An 18,145-nucleotide genomic window follows, 5' to 3' on the forward strand; every position below is an offset into this window, starting at 1 on the left:
CGACATTGCGACGACAGGTACGGACAACCATTAGGCTTTAATGATGATCTGTCAGTGTTTTCTTAACTCCTACCACCACGTAGTCTACGTCCATTTTAAGGCAATGGATAATGTTATAGTCTGGGTGGGCCAGCAGCAATAACAAGCGATCGTCCTCTACAATATCAGAGGTCTTCAACAGGGGGTCCGGGACCCCTAGAGGGTCCTCAGAGTTACTACAGGGGGTCCGCCAAATCTTTGTGTAAGCCTGCAGTGGTGGAGAAAGTACTCACCTAAGCTTTTTCCTTTGAGTAAAAGTATAAATACTGCAATGTAGAAATACTCTGTTGCAAGTACAAGTCTGGAATTGCACATTTGGCATCAAAATGTACTTAAAGTAGGCTACCAAAAGTAGAAAGTACTATTATGCAGAATGTCCCATTTCACAAGTTTTCAAATGTATACAAATATTTTGAAAATAGCTGATTGGCAGTGGTGTAAAGTATTTAGTACATTTACTCAAGTAGTGTATTTTCAGTTTTCGCTCTACATTCAATATCTTCGCTGACACACACACACACACACACCTCAAAACTGTTAAATACAGATTCTACTGATGGAGAAAGACCAGAAGAGGTTAACCTTTTTTTGACCCGATGGTGTTTGGTGGATGTGTGTGTGCGTGTGCGTGTGTGTCACCGACATCTGTGTGGAGAGAGAGAGAGAGATAGAGAGAGAGAGAGAGAGAGAGGAGAGAAGAGGCGAGAGACATGTTTTATTGTGATCAAAGTGCGAGGGAAACGTCACACAAACTTTGATAGAGCTGGGCTGGCCATGGTTTATGACCCTACAGACTGATTTTTTTTTATTTTTTTTACTGCACTGGTTCTCAAAGTGTGGTCCAGGGACCCCTCAGGGGGTCCTCGAGGGAGGGGGGGTCTCCAAAGATACCCCTCGACAGGTCTGTAACTCAAACGGACCCTTGAGTCCATTTGGTTCCGTTTGTACGCCCTCAGAGCCCCAGTTATGTTGTGGAGCCGTGGCCCTGATACTTGACTGCCATATTATGACAGTCATGGATGAACTTCAACCTGGTGTTTGCACTTTCTCCCTTTTTGGCCCGTACATCTACATAAACGTTCAGATGTCAAATATAAAGTGTTTACCCCATGGCCACGGATGTTAAAATTATGTACGGCTCCACAGAAGTACACGTATCTTCCGTAGTGTGCAATAAAAAGCATTTTAATCAGATCGGTGGCCATTTTATCCGTATTTTTCCCATATGCTTTCAATAACGTGACCCTATCGGTTGGGAGGTGTATTGCACTCTGATACATTATAATTCTATGAGAAAATGGCCACCGATCGGATCCAAATGCTCTTTATTGAACAAAACGGAAGATAAGGGTACTTTTAATCATGGGTCATGGCCCGTACATAATCGTAACATCCGTGGTCATGGGGTAAGCACTTTACATTTGAAATGCGAACGTTTATGTAGATGTACGGACCAAAAAGGGGAGGAAGTGCAAACACTTATGTTGAAGTTCATCCAAGACGGTCTCGTGACAGACGACCGCGTTGAACCTTCTGAGAATAGGCTCTATGCACAGCAGGCAGCAGCCATATTATGAAGACATTCACAGGTGTTATCAATGATACTATTGAAGGCTCTGTTCCATTTAGTGTAGCACAGTGGTTTCCACGACCCCATAACTCTGAGAGTGTACAAATGGAACCAAATGGACCCGTAAGGGTCCATTTGGTTCCATTTGTACACTCAGAGTTACAGACTCAGGTCCATTTGGTTCCTAACTATCCATCATTTAGCTGGGGACCCCCTGGAACTCCCTCAAGGACCCCTGGTAATTACGGGTCCATTTGGTTCCATTTGTACACTCTCAGAGTTACACACCTGTAAGGGGCCAGTTGGGGTCCCTGGACCCCAACTGTAGACCCACACTGGTGTAACAGAGTGTTTCCAGTGCAGTGGGCCAACATGCATAATATCAGCACCCTGACTCTGTTTGACAAGAATGGAACAGAGCTAGCCCTGAAACTTGAATGTCAAGCGTCATGTGAACCATGGCTAGAACAGAGCCTTCATTAGTATCATTGTTTTTTTTTTTTGATTGATTGAATTTTTTATTAGGCAAAAGAATGTAAAACAACACAGTTACATTTATAATGCTTTTGTCTAAAAGGTCCGGCCAAAAAAAGTCCTTGCGGGCTTGTTTCCATTGGGGTCCTTGAATTAACACCTGTGAATGTCTTCATAATATGGCTGCTGTGAATAGAGCCTATCACTGTGTATATGTTTACTGCGACCGAGGGGGGGGGGGGGGGGGGGTGCAGTTCCTGGCCGCCGCCGAGAGGTTGCGCTGCTGCCGCGCTCCCCTCCCCTCCCAGCGTTTCATAAGGCAGTCCACAGTGGGGCTACACACACACACACACACACACACACACACACACACACACACACACACACACACACACACACACACACAGTGCAGTGCAGCCGTTCTATATGACATATACTGTATGTAGAGAGAGGAGGGCTCACATCAACTAACTGTGTCTAACAGACACACGCTCCATTTTGTGTGGCACAGCGCAGACAGTTGTTTACGCTCCGTGGAGTTTCTTCTATGTAATCTATGAAGACCGTGCGGATTAATATTAAACCACCATGTTCTTCACAGCCGACCTGGGATCGGCCAGCAGCATGCGGAGGATTTGATCGGCATTGATCACTAAAAAAATAAATATATATTATTGTCATAATAATCGGAAATATACCAACGGATTTTGCTATGAGTTGCTCGACGATGCGGTTTTTCAAGGTAAAACTCCTTTTTCTTAAACTTGACATTTCTATTTTCTCACCCGCCCCCCCCCTCCCCTGATCGAATGACAGGAGGCAAAGTTCAGAATTGGAGTTGAGTTGAAGGTTGTTGTTCCGTGCTTGCGCGTGTGTGTGTGTGTGTGTGTGTGTGTGTGTAGCCGAGTTGCATGTATAACAGAACTGTTGTCAGACAGGCTATAGTTTATAATGATCGTTCTTCTGCTGTTGGCATTTCTGCAAATGAGAACATAGTGGGAGTGGGAAAATAGTGGGAGTGGTGTTAAAATGTTGTTAAAAACCTTAAGATTTTTTTTTTTTTTTAAATAGCAGATCTATAAGCTCACAATCGCAGCACAAATTTGCACAATAATAATTCTTCTGTCCTCTCTGGGTTTTAATAATCGTGCGGTTCTGAAGCACAACATGCATACTGTAGCATGCATGTGTCATGCACTATGTTGACACACATGCACTCTTTACCACAACCTATAGGCTGTACAAAACATGAATCTATAGGGGCAAAGAGCAAGAAATGACCCCTGGAAAGAGAAATGTCACTGTCAGCCTTCTGATTGGTCCCTGACTGACTAACCAGCAGGCTGTGTGTACCTGGTTCTGCCTTATGGTTGTTTATGTTGAATTTGCTATATGCCCATGCAGTCACTATACTGTACCTGAGATTTTCCTTTTTACTGACGCCAAGTTTAAAATAAGATTTGAATACACAGGATATCGATATGAAGCTACTGAAAAACACGTTATTTCAATGGTAGTGGATGGAGAGAAAGGATTTTTGTCCAACCAAGAAACAGCAACCAATGGGTGCGAAGAGGGGCACAACCACTTGACAAAGGTTCAATTCCCTTGAAACAAGAGGGAAGGGGGGCATAATAAGGATACACAGCTAGTATCGCTGACATTATTTTACAATCACTCTTTTCAAGTTAGAGGTAGGGTAAGTGATTTACTTTGGTTAAAATAAGTGTTAAATAGCTCTATATTCTGATAGTACTCATTGCAATAGAGTGTTTGTTCAGTAATAGGAGTCTCCCATGTCTCTCCAGCTCTTTATTAAACAGAAAATGCATTTTCAGTGCTCTCTCCTGATTGGCTTAAACTTTGTCATCTACCTGAAAAAGTACTATATTCTGTTTACTAAAGAGTTGGAGAGACTGCTGTGACCGAATAAACGCTCTGTAGCAATGATTACTATCAGAATATAGTACTTTAACCTTTTTAACAAAAAATAAAGAAATACCCCAAAATATCACTTACCCTACCTTTAATTATCTCACCATCAAACTACAGCCCATAGTAAAAATATAACATGCTTGGTTATGCAACATATATGGTTATATAATACATAAACAAAAATAGAAAATGTCCTCCGCTGCACTCACCCCACACTAGGCTATATGTGTTGCTACAAAAAAAAATGTGTGTAGCCAAAACTCCAATGTAACAACATAATGGGTTCACATGAAAACAAGAACGCTCGCCCCAAAACACGCCCGCCCAGGGTCACATCCGGCAACCCAGGAGTCGGAACGGTCACCACCGGGTATTTCTTAACGTATCCTCTGTAAAACTATGCCTACACCTAACCTTATTCCTAACCTTAACCTCAGTAAAACTATGCCTAATAAACCTAACCTTATTCCTAATCTTAACCTCAGTAAAACTATGCCTAAACCTAACCTTATTCCTAATCTTAACCTCAGTAAAACTATGCCTACACCTAACCTTATTCCTAACCCTCAGTAAAATATGCCTAAACCTAACCTTATTCCTAACCTTAACCTCAGTAAAACTATGCCTAAACCTAACCTTATTCCTAACCTTAACCTCAGTAAAACTATCTAAACCTAATTAAACGTAACCTCAGTAAATCAAATAGAAGAATACAGGAACCGCTGGGGGCGAGCGGTCCGTAAAAAAAAAATGGGTGCGAGTGTGTTTTGGGGTGAGCGTTCCGGACAGTTACCTTTCACACTACTAGTGCTGGTTGGGTTTTTTTCAAGGGGACTTGCCTGAAATACAAGCTAAGCCTGGGCATGTCTGCTGCAGCCCTGTGCAAAGTCTTGCACTGCCCTGGCACTGCTCCAACGTTCACGTTGCTGCTGCTGCTGCCTCTGGGTTATGTGGGTGTTTGTCAGGGCTGTAGGTAATTATGCACTCATCATGTGTGTGGTGTGGATGTGTCTGTCCGGCATGCTGTTTGTTCTACAAGTCAATATGATCTGTATGTTAGCCATGAAGTGCATAACACAGCAATAATCATAAAACATTGGTTGTCAAACTTTTTGATTTCAAGGCCCCCCATAACGTGAGAGCGTACATAATGGAACCAAATCCCATTTGGTTCCATTTTGTACGTTCTCAGAGTTACAGACCTGTAAGGCAGTGGTTCTCAAAGTGGGGTCCGGGGACCCCCAGGGGTACTTGAGGGGGTTCCAGGGGGTCCCTAGCCAAGTGATGGATAGGAACCAAATGGACCCTTATGGGTCTGTAGCTCTGAGTGTGTACAAATGGAACCAAATGGACCCGTAACATTGATTTTGCAATATGAATTGGGGTCCCAGAGATATAAATGCCATTAAATGGGGGTCCATAGCCTAATGCATGTCAAACTGGGGGTCCTTGAAATTAAAACGGTTGAGAATCACTGCTAGAGAGCCGTAAAGATCTTCTCTTATGGGGGTTCCCTGGCCTATCTTTTCAAATGGGGGTTCACGGGCTGATAAGAGTCAATTTGGGGGTCCTTGGCACTAAAAAGTTTGAGAACCACTGCTGTAAGGGTCCATTTGGAACCCCCTCAAGGAATCCTGAGGGTCCCTGGACCGCACTTTGAGAACAAACAAAATATCACAAACATGACGGCTGTTTCTGCACCAGGACTGACACATACCCAGGGTGCAATACTCCTGTATTAGTGTATACACTTTCATCTTTCACACACCATTTACTTTAATATATGTATAGCGTATATTATGTAGGCCAGTGATTCTCAAACTTTTTCGTGCCAAGGACCCCCAAATAGACCCTTATTACCCCATTTGAAAAGATAAGCCAGGGACCCCCATAATAGAAGATTTTTACGTCTCTCTAGCAGTGATTTCAACCATTTTAATTTCAAGGACCCCCAGTTTGACATGCATTAGGCTACGGACCCCCATTTAATGGCATGTATGTCTCTGGGACCCCAATTCATATTGTAAAATCAATGTTAATTTAACTCTGAGAGTGTACAAATGGAACCAAATGGACCCGTTAGGGTCCATTTGGTTCCATTTGTACACTCTCAGAGTTACAGACCCATTACGGCCCATTTGGTCCCTGTCCATCATTTAGCTGGGGACCCCCTGGAACCCCCTCAAGTACCCCTGGGGGTCCTCAGACCCCACTTTGAGAACCAATGATGTAGGCTATAAAAAATGTAGGGTGTTAAATCATTTCATTTTGTTTTACTTTTTAATATAATTAAATTTGATTGGATACTTCTGCTCTTATTGCTGAGCTAGCATTTTTCGTAACATTTCATTGCATCGTCGACCGCGTGTTAACCTAGATATGTCTAATAAAGAGGAACTGGTGACAAAGTCTTAGACACATTTCACACAACAAATTGCCAAATCCAAAAACACAGCAACATTTCACAAAACAAATGAATGAAGCCAAAAGCACAACATTTCACAACAAAACACAAAATGTCTTGCAACAAATGGACAGAATAGACCACACAGTGACATACATGTAAAATGAACAATTCCTAATAACAGTGATAATTCCACAAAACGGGGGGAACATACAGTATGGACATTCTTTCTTGTTGGTTATTGGACAGAACGGCCTGTGTTCAAGTTGATATATGTCTGCTCGTCCGCCATCTTGGCCCTGTCAAGATCTGCATCTAAACAAACTGAGAGATGCATGCCAATAAAAGGCACTGTAATTCGTTTAATTCCAAACTGATTTGGGGGACTGTTTGTTTTGTGACAAATAACAACTGTCTCAAAGAGACAACTGGTCCACCATATTGTGGTTATACTATTGATGAACCTCATTATAGCCTCCATTCTAATAACGATCAGCCTCATGTCAACAGTGGTGGAAGAGGTACTCACATAGCAATAGAAAATACTCTTATTAGGCTAAGTAAATAACAGATCTTTGAGGTTGTAGTTCAGTTATTTCAAAGGATAAAATAGGGTGGTTAATGTATGTTGTACTAATAATAATAATGTAAAGTTACTAGTAACTAAAGCTGTCAAATAATTGTAGTGGAGTAAAAAGTACTGATTTGCCTCTTAAGTTGTAGTGGAGTGGAAGTCGAATAGAAAAATGGAAAAACTCAAATAAAGTAAAGAAAGGTATCTCAACATTGTTTAAAAGTACATTACCTCTAAGCTGTATTTAACCAGGAGAGGCACATTGAGCTTTGAGACCTCATTTACAATTACAAGTGAGACCTGGCCTGACCTTGAGTAAATGTACTTAGTTATTTTACACCCCTGCAAGTAGCTTTCACAAGCTCATGGTGAGGTGAGGTCAGAGTTGTTGGTGCAACATTGACTTGCATGCAGCAAACGTTGGGCAGGATTGGAAGCTTTGCTTGGAAGAGATGATCATTTCCAATTTGGACAGTTTGCTCTTATTGGATGAGGATTGGTGGGGGGATTATTTTTTTATATTGCCTTTAGGTGGGTGGTGTGTCTGGCTCAGGCTCTGCACGATAGCAGTGTATTCTCTTTATTACCTAATCTACTGTTAATCGATTTAATCGCAAGGCTTGCGCTGTGGATCGGCTATGTTCACAATGTTTGCATGACACTGTTGTGCAACAAAGTGTAATAGAACGCTTTAAGTGGTTGATCAATTCATTGATATATAAAATATATTTTTTATCATTCTATTAACTGAAAAAAGTAATCAATTAGAACAGTCGCTATGAAAATAGTCAACAGTTGCAGCCCTAATAAGATCATTGGATCATGTGGCAATGTGCAGAGTCATGCCCATCAGGAGCACCACGTCCACTGGCACTGCCCCTGTTTGGGCTCACAGTACTTGGGGTGGCACAGGTCACCTTCATCCTGGCGGAGCATGAAGGTGCACAAATTCCATGGCAAGTACGTAGTGTTCCAGAACGTCCAGATCATGTTTTTTAGGACTAGTGTTGGACAGACAGAAAACAACATTGTTGTACTTAGAGCAAGGGGTTCCCAAACCTTTCAGGCCGCGACACCCCGAAATAATTGAATGAGGGACCCCACACCCTGACAAGCACTTGGAGTTATAGGCATTACATTTAGTTTGACCGGTTCCACTGATAAACATTGTGAAAATAGCCGAACTGCATGCTCACAACGCCTCGCACTGAGAGTCGTTGTGAGCTTGGCCAATTTGGTATTATAAATTGTAGGTCTATAAATTGTATCTTTAGAAACATGCAGATACCTTGTTTGTTTACTGTTGAGTGAGAAAACAATGTTGCACATTAAGCTAATCATCTAGCCCCAGTTTGGGAACCTTATAGAGCACTGCTGTCAGTGGAGTTAAAAAAAGAACTGAGCAACAGTTTGGCAAATTTCATGAATTCATGTTTATGGAAACATGAGTTGTTCTGAAAACATTCAGTCATGTCTGGAGGTCTCGCGTCTTCTCTTCACCTCTGCTTGTGTGAGTTTCGATACAGGGTTAGAAGTGGTTAGAAGTGAAAGTGTTCACAGTGGATGGTTGGGGTTAAGTCTGGCCTTATGCACATCAGTGACTTGTTGAACATGTTTTTTTTCAACAGCCAAGCATTACAGAGAAGGTGATGAGATTTTAAGTGAGGAATATCAGTAGCTGTTATTTTCAATCCATTGTGCTACTGTGCAGTGGTTTAAGTAACTAAGTATGGTACTTAGGTACAATTTTGAGGTATGTTTTTTACCGATCTACAAGCTCACAATGAGTCGTCGCATCGCGCTGTATTCAAAAGATATTATTATTTATACATTTTATACATTTGAAAACTTGTGAAATGGGACATTCTGCATAATGAGTACTTTCTAACTTTTTGATACCAATACTTTTGTACTTTTTACTCCAGTACATTGTGAATTCCGGTCGTTACTTACTTGTAACAGAGTATTTCTACATTGCTGTATTGATACTTTTCCTTTTTTTTGATTGATTGAATATTTTATTAGGCAAAAAAATGTAAAACAACACATTTACATTTAAAATACTTTGTCTAACAGGTCCGTTCATAAAAGTCCTTGCGGACTTGTTTCCAATGAGGGCCTTGGTATTCAATTCATAGACATATATAGTGGCACCACAGTTCAAATATCACTACACAAAAAAAAAAATCAAAAAAACAGAAAAAAAAAAAAAATATATATATATATATATATATATATATTTATATAAAAGTAAAGTAAAGTGTGTGTGTGTGTGTGTGTGTGTGTGTGTGTGTGTGTGTCGCAGTAGATTTTTGGAGTCAAGTGAAATTCAATGACAGCAGAACAGGTGGTAGAACTAATGTGAGCACTATTATGTACTTTTCCTTGTTGTGTGAAGCCAGAGTCAATCTTGACAGAGTCAAACTGGGCCCTGTGACTGCAAACATTCCTCTACTGGGCCCTGTGACTGCAAACATTCCTCTGACATGGAAAGCCCTCCCTGACCATCTGACAGCAGTGTTGCAGTGCCTTGACGTTTCTAAGAAGGCATTTTGCCTAGAGGCACTCGTTCTATGCCTTAGTGTTTGTAAGCTTTTTAACTCCTTTTAGCTGTGTATAGTTGGGGGGCAGTCTTTCTTGTGTTGTTGTTTTGAATTCTTATTACATTTTCTCCTTTTTATGTCAATGCAACACTTCGTTTCAAATGTAAAGTGCGTCGCAAATAACATTTATTGTTATTATTATTATTATTATTATAACACCCCCCCCAAAAAAAACAACAACAACAACTAACAACAAAAAAACAACAAACTACAAAATTTGGTGCAGCCTTAAATTGCAGCCACAAGAAAATGTTGCACATTCATGGCAACGTCAGTGTTATATCTTATAGTACTTGATTTTTGGATCCTAAAAAAAAGTAATTATACTTTACAATGATTTACATAGTTACACTGAATTATGTGCATCTGCCATTTACAAACGTATACTTGCTAATACGTGTCCGCATCGTTACGCAATGTTTTGATTATATACAAGTCAATTAAGAATTAAATGTTTAATCTGCCATGTTGATTGATGTTTATCCACTGTGCCTGGCACTTCATGTCATTGACCCAAATACATCACAGCACACCAGATAAGCAGATAACCAGATAAGGACAACAGCTCACCTCTTTTGTCTCTCTCTCTCTCTCTGTCTCTGTCTCTCTCTCTGTGTCTCTCTGTCTCTATTTGTCTATTTATTTCTCTCTGTCTCTCTCCCCATCTGTCTTTCTTTATCTGACTTACGTTTCATCTCTCCCCATCTCTCTGTCTGTCTGTCTGTGTGTGTGTGTGTGTGTGTGTGTGTGTGTGTGTGTGTGTGTGTGTGTGTGTGTGTGTGTGTGTGTGTGCGTGTGTGTGTGCGTGTGTGTGTGTGTGTGTGTGTGCGTGCGTGCGCGTGCGCACTGCTCTCTGTCAGGATCAGACGGAGACGGATCAGAGTGGCCTGAAGCACAGCAGCAATCGAGACAGCAGCCTGACATTTGGGGACACGGGAGGAGAGCGAGGAGCGGGAGGAGAGGCGGGTGACACGACGGCCGGCTCCCTTCTCCTCTCCGCCATGCACCTGCCCGGCGGCCCCAGGTCCCAGCAGGGCAGGGAGACCCCCTCCAACAACGGACTGAACGGTACGAAAACCCCGGGAGACTTCGGCGCTCCCGCAGAGACCCCCCAGCACCACGTCATGGCGGGCGCCATGAAAGAGGGCAAAATGGGCAGAATGCAAAAGCCGCCGCCGCCGCCACAGGAGCAGCAGCAGCCAGACGTCAGCCTGTTCAGCGTGGACGACAACCTGTCCTTCCTGGACAACCTGGCCGAGCTGGACCAGGCGCCCACGGCCGTCATCAGCACCTCGGACAGCGGCGTCCTGGGCAACCTGCCGCTGCCCGACCTCTTCCCCCAGCACGTCAAGGAGGAGGTGCAGGAGGTGGTCTTCAGCGGTCTTCCACACCTCCAGAAGGCAGACCTGGGCGGCGACGCGTACGGCGGCAGGCACACGGTGACGCCGCACGTCGTGGCCCAGGGCGTGGCCCAGGGCGTGGGCGGCGGCGTTGCCGTCGGCGTAGCGCTGGACGTCGGCGGCAGCCGTCTCATCGAGGACAGCGAGATCTGGCGCGACCTGGACTTCCCCGTGTCGCTGCAGGACATCAGCGACTTCGAGTTGGATAACGAGGTGGCTCACTTGGATAACGTCCTGCACGGGAACGGAGGAGGAGAAGGAGGAGGAGGAGGTGGGGGCGGTGGAGGTGGTGGTGGAGGAGGAGGAGGAAACGGCACCATCGGCAGCATGCTAAAGGATACGGGGTCTTTGGCCAGCGGAAACGGCGTGGGGGGCCGCCCCGGGGTCAACGGCACGGAGCAGCAGAACCACCAGCTGCCGTTTCATCTCCATCATCAGCAGCAGCAGCTCCTACACCACCAGCAGCCCCTCCCTCCTCTCCAGCATCCCTCGTCTCTCCTGTCCGGCATCATGATCAAGGAGGAGGATAAGGACCCGGACGACGCGTTCGTCGTCCACATCCGCACCCCCGGCGTGGTCAAACTGGAGAAGAAGGAGAACTCCGCGTTCTGCCAGTCGTCCTGTCTCCAGGGCGGCGGCCTGGGGGGCTCGCTCCTCGGCGGAGGAGGCCCCGTGTCGGCCTCCGCGGGTATGGCCGCCGGAGTAGGGGGAGCGGGGCCCGGCGGCTATCCCTACAGAACGGCCGGCCTCCCGGACCAGAAGCCCTTCGGCATCTACGCCGCCCTGCCCCCGGTGGCGGGGGACTGCTGGGGCAGGGGGGGCAACGGGTACGGGGAGGCGTCTGGGACTTCTTCCTCAGCGTCCTCTCTGGCGGCGTTCTCCATCGGCTTTGCCAGGTAAGTGTCACGGCGCCGAGCGACTTGTTTGCATTTCTCTTTTGTGAGGGAGAAACTGGGGGAGGGGGGGGGGGGGGGTGGGGTTGTCGGGGAGAAAGTCGGCTCACGTTTCGCGCTGTTTACTTTGGCTGGTGCGGAGCAGGCAGGCCTGTCTGTCCGTCCAGCAGTAAGTCGCACAGCAATGGAAGTCATTCAATAGATGAATGGAAGTGGAAGGTGGGTTTCGTAGCTCGGAGGCAAGAATGGGTTTAAGCTCTGACCTGGACACGTGGGCCAGGTGCTCTGCTCTTATTGATCTCGTTCCATGAAGGCGTGTAGGTAGGGTCTCATGTTGTAGCCTGAGGGCTCATTTTCACTCTCGCCACGGCCACGTCGCTAGATGGAAATAACCCGAATTCCATCAGTTATTCCCTTTTGAGCAACACCATGCTCAAAGGGAATCACTTTAAGCATGTCTACGTTGTATTTTATTTCACACTGGTTTCGACAAAGTCACTGGCGTGACGGCCCACGACATATGGAAGTCAAAACCGACACATTATTCTGCTTGACGGGTCTTTCTTGGCCGGTGGAGGGCACCGGCAGCTGCCAGGGTTTTTTGCATGGCAGCTGCCCCCAGTCATCTCCACTTGCCAAACACAGTAGGGCACATATTGCCACTTCATTTACATTACATTACATGCGAGGCATTCAGCTGACAGAGGGGGTCGACTCCTGTTGCATGCCCTACCCTGTGGCATGTCTCCCACTGTTGACACTGTGTTGCTGTAATGCAGTAATTGCTGCATGGTGCCGTCTTAAACGTATCCTCCAGCTACACATTCATCCTTAAGAAATTGCTGTATGATATATAAGCTAAAGCTACATCGTAATTTATCTCGAAATAATTGCAATATATACCATGTCTACTTTGTACAGCCGTTATCGCTTAGGGCGCGTTTCAGCCTTATCGCTTTTCTTTACAAATGTGGCATTATGATAAAGTGTTAGCCATTCTTTTAGGCTACACCGTGCTATCGTGTATGGTAATTGTTACACGTTAAACCCACACTGCAGCAGTCCACTTGTGAACGTGGCTTGTTTCCACATACGGTAATGTTGCACGGTGACCTCGTCATCACCGGCAAACATGCTTTGCAATGTGTGGGGGGATTTTTTGAAGTAGAACTTGTCTATGCTGAGCCGATACCACGTCATTTGTCACTTGATGATGTTTCATTTCCAGTAATATTTTGTAATGCTTCAGTTCATGTTGCACAACTGTTTTGTATTCTTACTGTACTATTCACATTATTATTGTCCTAACTTGTAGCTGCACTTTAACTTGTTAATGGACATTTTATTTATTCCTAGATCAGTGGTGCTCAAACGCTTTAATTTCAAGGACACCCATAACTCTTGAGAGTGTACAAATGGAACCAAATGGACCATTTGGTTCCATTTGAACACTCTCAGAGTTAAAGACCTGCAAGGGTCCATTTGTAACTCCCTCAAGGAACCCTGAGGGTCCCTGGACCCCACTGTCATAGATTATTTTTTTATTACACACTGGTATCAGATAGGTACTATCGACCAATACGCAAGTTATGGGTATCGGTATCGGGAAGGATTTATTTTTATCGGTACGGTCTCTGTTTAACGATCGTTAAGGTATTTGGGTCCCTCCTCTCCTTACTTGGTAAACAAGTCGGACAGGACCTCATGCATGCCCATTTGCTGTTAAATCTTAACACCGTGCAAATTCACTGCATTCAGCTTAACCTCGCCTCTGGCTTGTCTTGGAGTTAACTGAATGATTCTAATAGAGAGGCGCAAACTGCTATGTAATTGGTTCCTCGCTAATTGGTCTTTATAAGATGTGAAAGAATTATGTGGAAAAAAAAGCTAAAATAGCCGATCTACAAGCTCACAACACGTCACATTGCAATGCAAACTTTTTTTTTTTCATTTTCGGAAATATTTTATTTAAAAAAAAATCTTCATCTACAGTATAATGCCACGCCCAAAATAGAGTTGAAAGTGGTTCATATGGGTTAGGTCCACCGTGAATAAACTCCCTGAAATGACACTGCAACATTTCATTCTGGAAACCAGTTGGGATCATATTGTTAAGGTGCCAAATGTAGCTAATCTGTTGCTATGGCTGTAGCATACAGCAGTAGCTAATCTGTTGCTCTGGCTGTAGCATACAGCAGTAGCTAATCTGTTGCTATAGCTGTAGCATACAGCAGTACTAATCAGTTGCTCTGGCTGTAGCATACAGCAGTAGCTAATGTTGCTATAGCTGTAGCATACAGCAGTACTAATCTGTTGCTATGTCTGTTGTTTTGTTTTCTGGCATGACAACAACACAGCAATAATCCCCATGCCTGTGGTCGTGGGTCATGTGATTATTATAGACAGGGGGTCCTTAAGGGTGTTCCAGCAGGGGGTCCCCAGCAAAATCAGTTTAACCACTTTAACCCTATGTTATACTTCAGTTGTTTGAAAATAGGCGGCTTGTAGATCGGCTATTTTCAAAATATTTTCATCTTGGATAATTGTGGAAAAACATTTTAACAACATAAAACTTCTCTTAAGGGGGGTCGCTGACACAACATCTTTTGGAGATGGGGGGGGGTCCGTGGCCAAATACATATACATTTGGGGTTCCTTGACATGAAAAAGCTTGAGAAACACCGGGCTAAGGTATTCATGATTGAATACCATACCCTCTTCAAGGGTATGGCTTCCATACAGGGATCATCAACACAGATGTCTGTGACTTTGTGCTAAATTAGGCGACCATGTCATAAAGACTGATGACTTTCTTCACGGCTGACATGTGTTACCATTTCGTCTCTGTCCGGGGGGCAGAAACCCTCTTATCTGATCTCCATATTTTAACTTTTTGTGTGTTTATTTTTTTTAAATTAACGCCGTACTTGATCACACTACAGCGTCACACAAAAGCATCAAAAGTAGCAGATCTACAAGCTCGAAACACGGCGCTGTTTCGAGCTTGTAGATCTGCTACTTTTGATGCTTTCTACTACTTAGAATTTTAATCCTGAAAAGTAACAGTTTAGGACATATGAGGTTTTCCACCCGACAGAGATGATTTGTTTTATCATCACTGTCGGGAAGAAAACCTTGTATCTCCATATTTGTGATTCTTTCATGTTTTTTTTTAATTTTTTATCACTATACCTTGTCCTATGACAGTGTTGCACAAAATTTGGGAAAATATTGGGAAAATACATACATTTTCTATGAGCTTGTAGATCTGCTGTTTTTTTATTATTATCTAGAACCCCACTTTGAGAACCACTGCTAATGGTACTTTCTTGTTGTTGTTGATGATGCTAAAAGGAGCATAGAAGAGATGGTTGAAAAGCATTGGTGGAGAGAGTACCCAATTACGTTTACTCATTATGAGGTTCTATTACTTTACTTGAGTATTTCTACTCCACTACATCTCAGAGACAAAATTGTCCTTTTCAACTCCATTACAAGTATTTGCTTTTTTATCAATGCTACTATACCTTGTCCTATGACAGTGTTGCACAAAATTTGGGAAAATATTGGGAAAATACATACATTTTCTATGAGCTTGTAGATCTGCTATTTTTTATTATTATCTAGAACATGTGTGAAAATATTTCAATATATATCTATCCAAATGTTTTTTTACTCAAATCTTTGCTTCTGGGAGGTCCCTGGAACATAATGTTTTGAGATAGGGGGGTCCGCGGCCAAATACATATCATTTTGGGGGTCCTCCTCGACATGAAAACGTTTGAGCAGTGCGGAGCACCGCTGATAAAGTTTTTTTTTCTCCAGAAAACTGGATTTAGCAAGGCATATTTGTAGAATCAGCCTCAGGTCTTTAAGGGGTTAAGAATGATCAGCGTGGCTGTTGGAACGTATATCTGTGAGCGATCAGATGGGCTCGACTGAAACAAGTCGGTTGTGTAACAGATAATGAAATGAGCAAATGTTGTTTCTCTGCGCCTGAGATGAAATGAAGGCCTGTCTCCTAACCAAGTGCTTCTGGAATGCCCCTCCATGCAGGGTCAATGAACGCTCCTTTTTCTGATGAATGACCCCACTCACCCTGCGCTCCGTGTGCTTGTAGCAACGCTTCAAACTTTCTTTACGTTCAAGGATCCATGACTCTTGAGAGAGAGTACTCGGAACCCGAATGGAACCGGTTCCTTGAGAAAGGGTTCATTTGGAACAGTCTTCTCTTTTTTCCCTCTACACCTATAGCCTCTTTGACAAAAATAGCCGATCTACAAGCTCTCAACGCCTCGCGCTGCGAGGCGTTGAGAGCTTGTAGATCTGCTATTTTCGGCTAATGTTCCCCTCAGAAAATGAATTCTAGGGTTGTGGTTAATGTAAAAAAACGAAATCCTATCACACAAAGATTTGGCGGACCCCCTGTAGTAACTCCGAGGACCCCCTAGGGGTCCCGGACCCCCTGTTGAAGACCCCTGATTTGGAACCCTCTCTCCTATAGGGCTTCCTAGGGCTGTCAAGATTTTACAAATTTAAGTTGACGATTAATTGTCACACAAATAATTGCGATTAATGATTTAATTGTGTTTTTGGCCATTGAACATTTAAACATGAATATACAAATTACATTTCTGTTTGTCTTTTAGGCTTGCTAATCAAATGTTGCACAGGGTAGATATGACAAACAACTAAAATATACAAAGATATAATTTTATACAAAAAAAAATATATATATAAAAATTGCGGAAATAGTTGATCTACAAGCTTACAACACGTCACAAAGTGACGTGTTGTAAGCTTGTAGATCTGCTATTTCTGCTTTTTTTTAAGTATTTGAAAACTTTCAGCATGGAAACGATTATGACGATTATGCAAAAGTAATTGCGATTATCTCAAATAATTGCGATTACACGATTATGTAATAATTGTGACAGGCTTACCCGGGACCCCACTTTGAGAACCACTGCTAATGGTACTGTCTTGCTGTTGTTGTTGTTGATGATGCTAAAAGGAGCATAGATTAGAAGAGATGGTTGAAAAGCAGGGGTGGAGAGAGTACCCAGTTACGTTTACTCATTACACAAGGTTCTTTTACTCAATTTGAGTATTTCTACTCCACTACATCTCAGAGGCAAAATTGTCCTCTTCTACTCCATTGCAAGTATTTGACAGCTTTAGTTATTAGTTACTTTTCAGGTTTAGATTATTATAACCACTCAACAAGCTCACAACATGCGACGTGCCGTGAGCTTGCAGATCTGCTATTTTGGAAATATTTTGACCAATTTTGTAGTAGGCCTACTGTAGTATATTTTGATGCCATTACTTTCGTACTTTTACTCAAGTAAACTTTGAATGTGGGCCCTTTTTTTTTGCTTGTAACAGTATTTACAGTATAGTTATGCTATTACTACTTTCACTTTCAAAGCATCTGTGTCATTTCAGATTTTTGCGTTGGCTACATCTGCTATTTTTGAGCATTTTTGAAAAATCTTCAAAGTGTGGGAACTACGTATTAGACCGTTTTTTGGGGTAGAATATGCCTCAGGTCTCAATGGGTAAAAAAAAATCTTCTCCCACCACTGTGGGAAAGTCTTTCCCATCAGTACAGCATGATTTGACTATCTTCAATGAGACGTACTATAACAACAGCTTGAAGGGAGATGGGGGCTGAACAGGGAGTTTGCGCTGGAATCTGGACTAATTCCGTTGTTTGTTTGGAAACTTAGACTTGACCCGTTAGAGACCGGGGTCAAGAGTGGGTGTAACGTTGGCAGGGATTACAGCCAACATGCCCTCAGGCCTTTAGACAGACTGTACCATTCCCATATGCAGATCACACGCACACACACCCTCACACACACACACACACACACACACACACACACACACACACACACACACACACACACACACACACACACACACACACACACACACACACACACACACACACACACACACACATAGGCCTACTCACACGCACTCTTACTAGCCTGTGTCAGTTACTCACTCCTGTCGCTCTCTTACTCCATGCTTCTCATATCTCATTGTGTGTGTGTGTGTGTGTGTGTGTGTGTGTGTGTGTGTGTGTGTGTGTGTGTGTGTGTGTGTGTGTGTGTGTGCAGTGTGTGTGTGTGTGTGTGTGTGCAGTGTGTTGGTGTTATTGTTGGCGCGATGCTCCACATATCTGAAGTTGAAAGTCATCTGGAATTGCGTTGCAGACGCCAGCTAAAATTATGATGGAGAC

General features: G+C 43.4%; 1 protein-coding gene across 1 annotated transcript in view; it reads left to right on the forward strand.

Moving 5' to 3' along the window:
- The first annotated feature begins 2,491 nt into the window (after positions 1 to 2,491).
- LOC311056651 (glucocorticoid receptor-like) overlaps positions 2,492 to 18,145 on the forward strand; it is a 134,754-nt gene continuing 119,100 nt past the window's right edge. Inside the window, exons 1-2 of the mRNA XM_084073442.1 lie at positions 2,492 to 2,825; positions 10,460 to 11,895. Of these exons, the coding sequence (XP_083929568.1) occupies positions 2,796 to 2,825; positions 10,460 to 11,895 (1,466 nt within the window). The 5' untranslated portion in view covers positions 2,492 to 2,795. The remainder of the gene's footprint in view (positions 2,826 to 10,459; positions 11,896 to 18,145) is intronic.

Source organism: Gymnoscopelus microlampas (genome assembly GCF_963454915.1).
Source record: "Gymnoscopelus microlampas genome assembly, chromosome: 12".
NCBI lineage: Eukaryota > Metazoa > Chordata > Actinopteri > Myctophiformes > Myctophidae > Gymnoscopelus > Gymnoscopelus microlampas.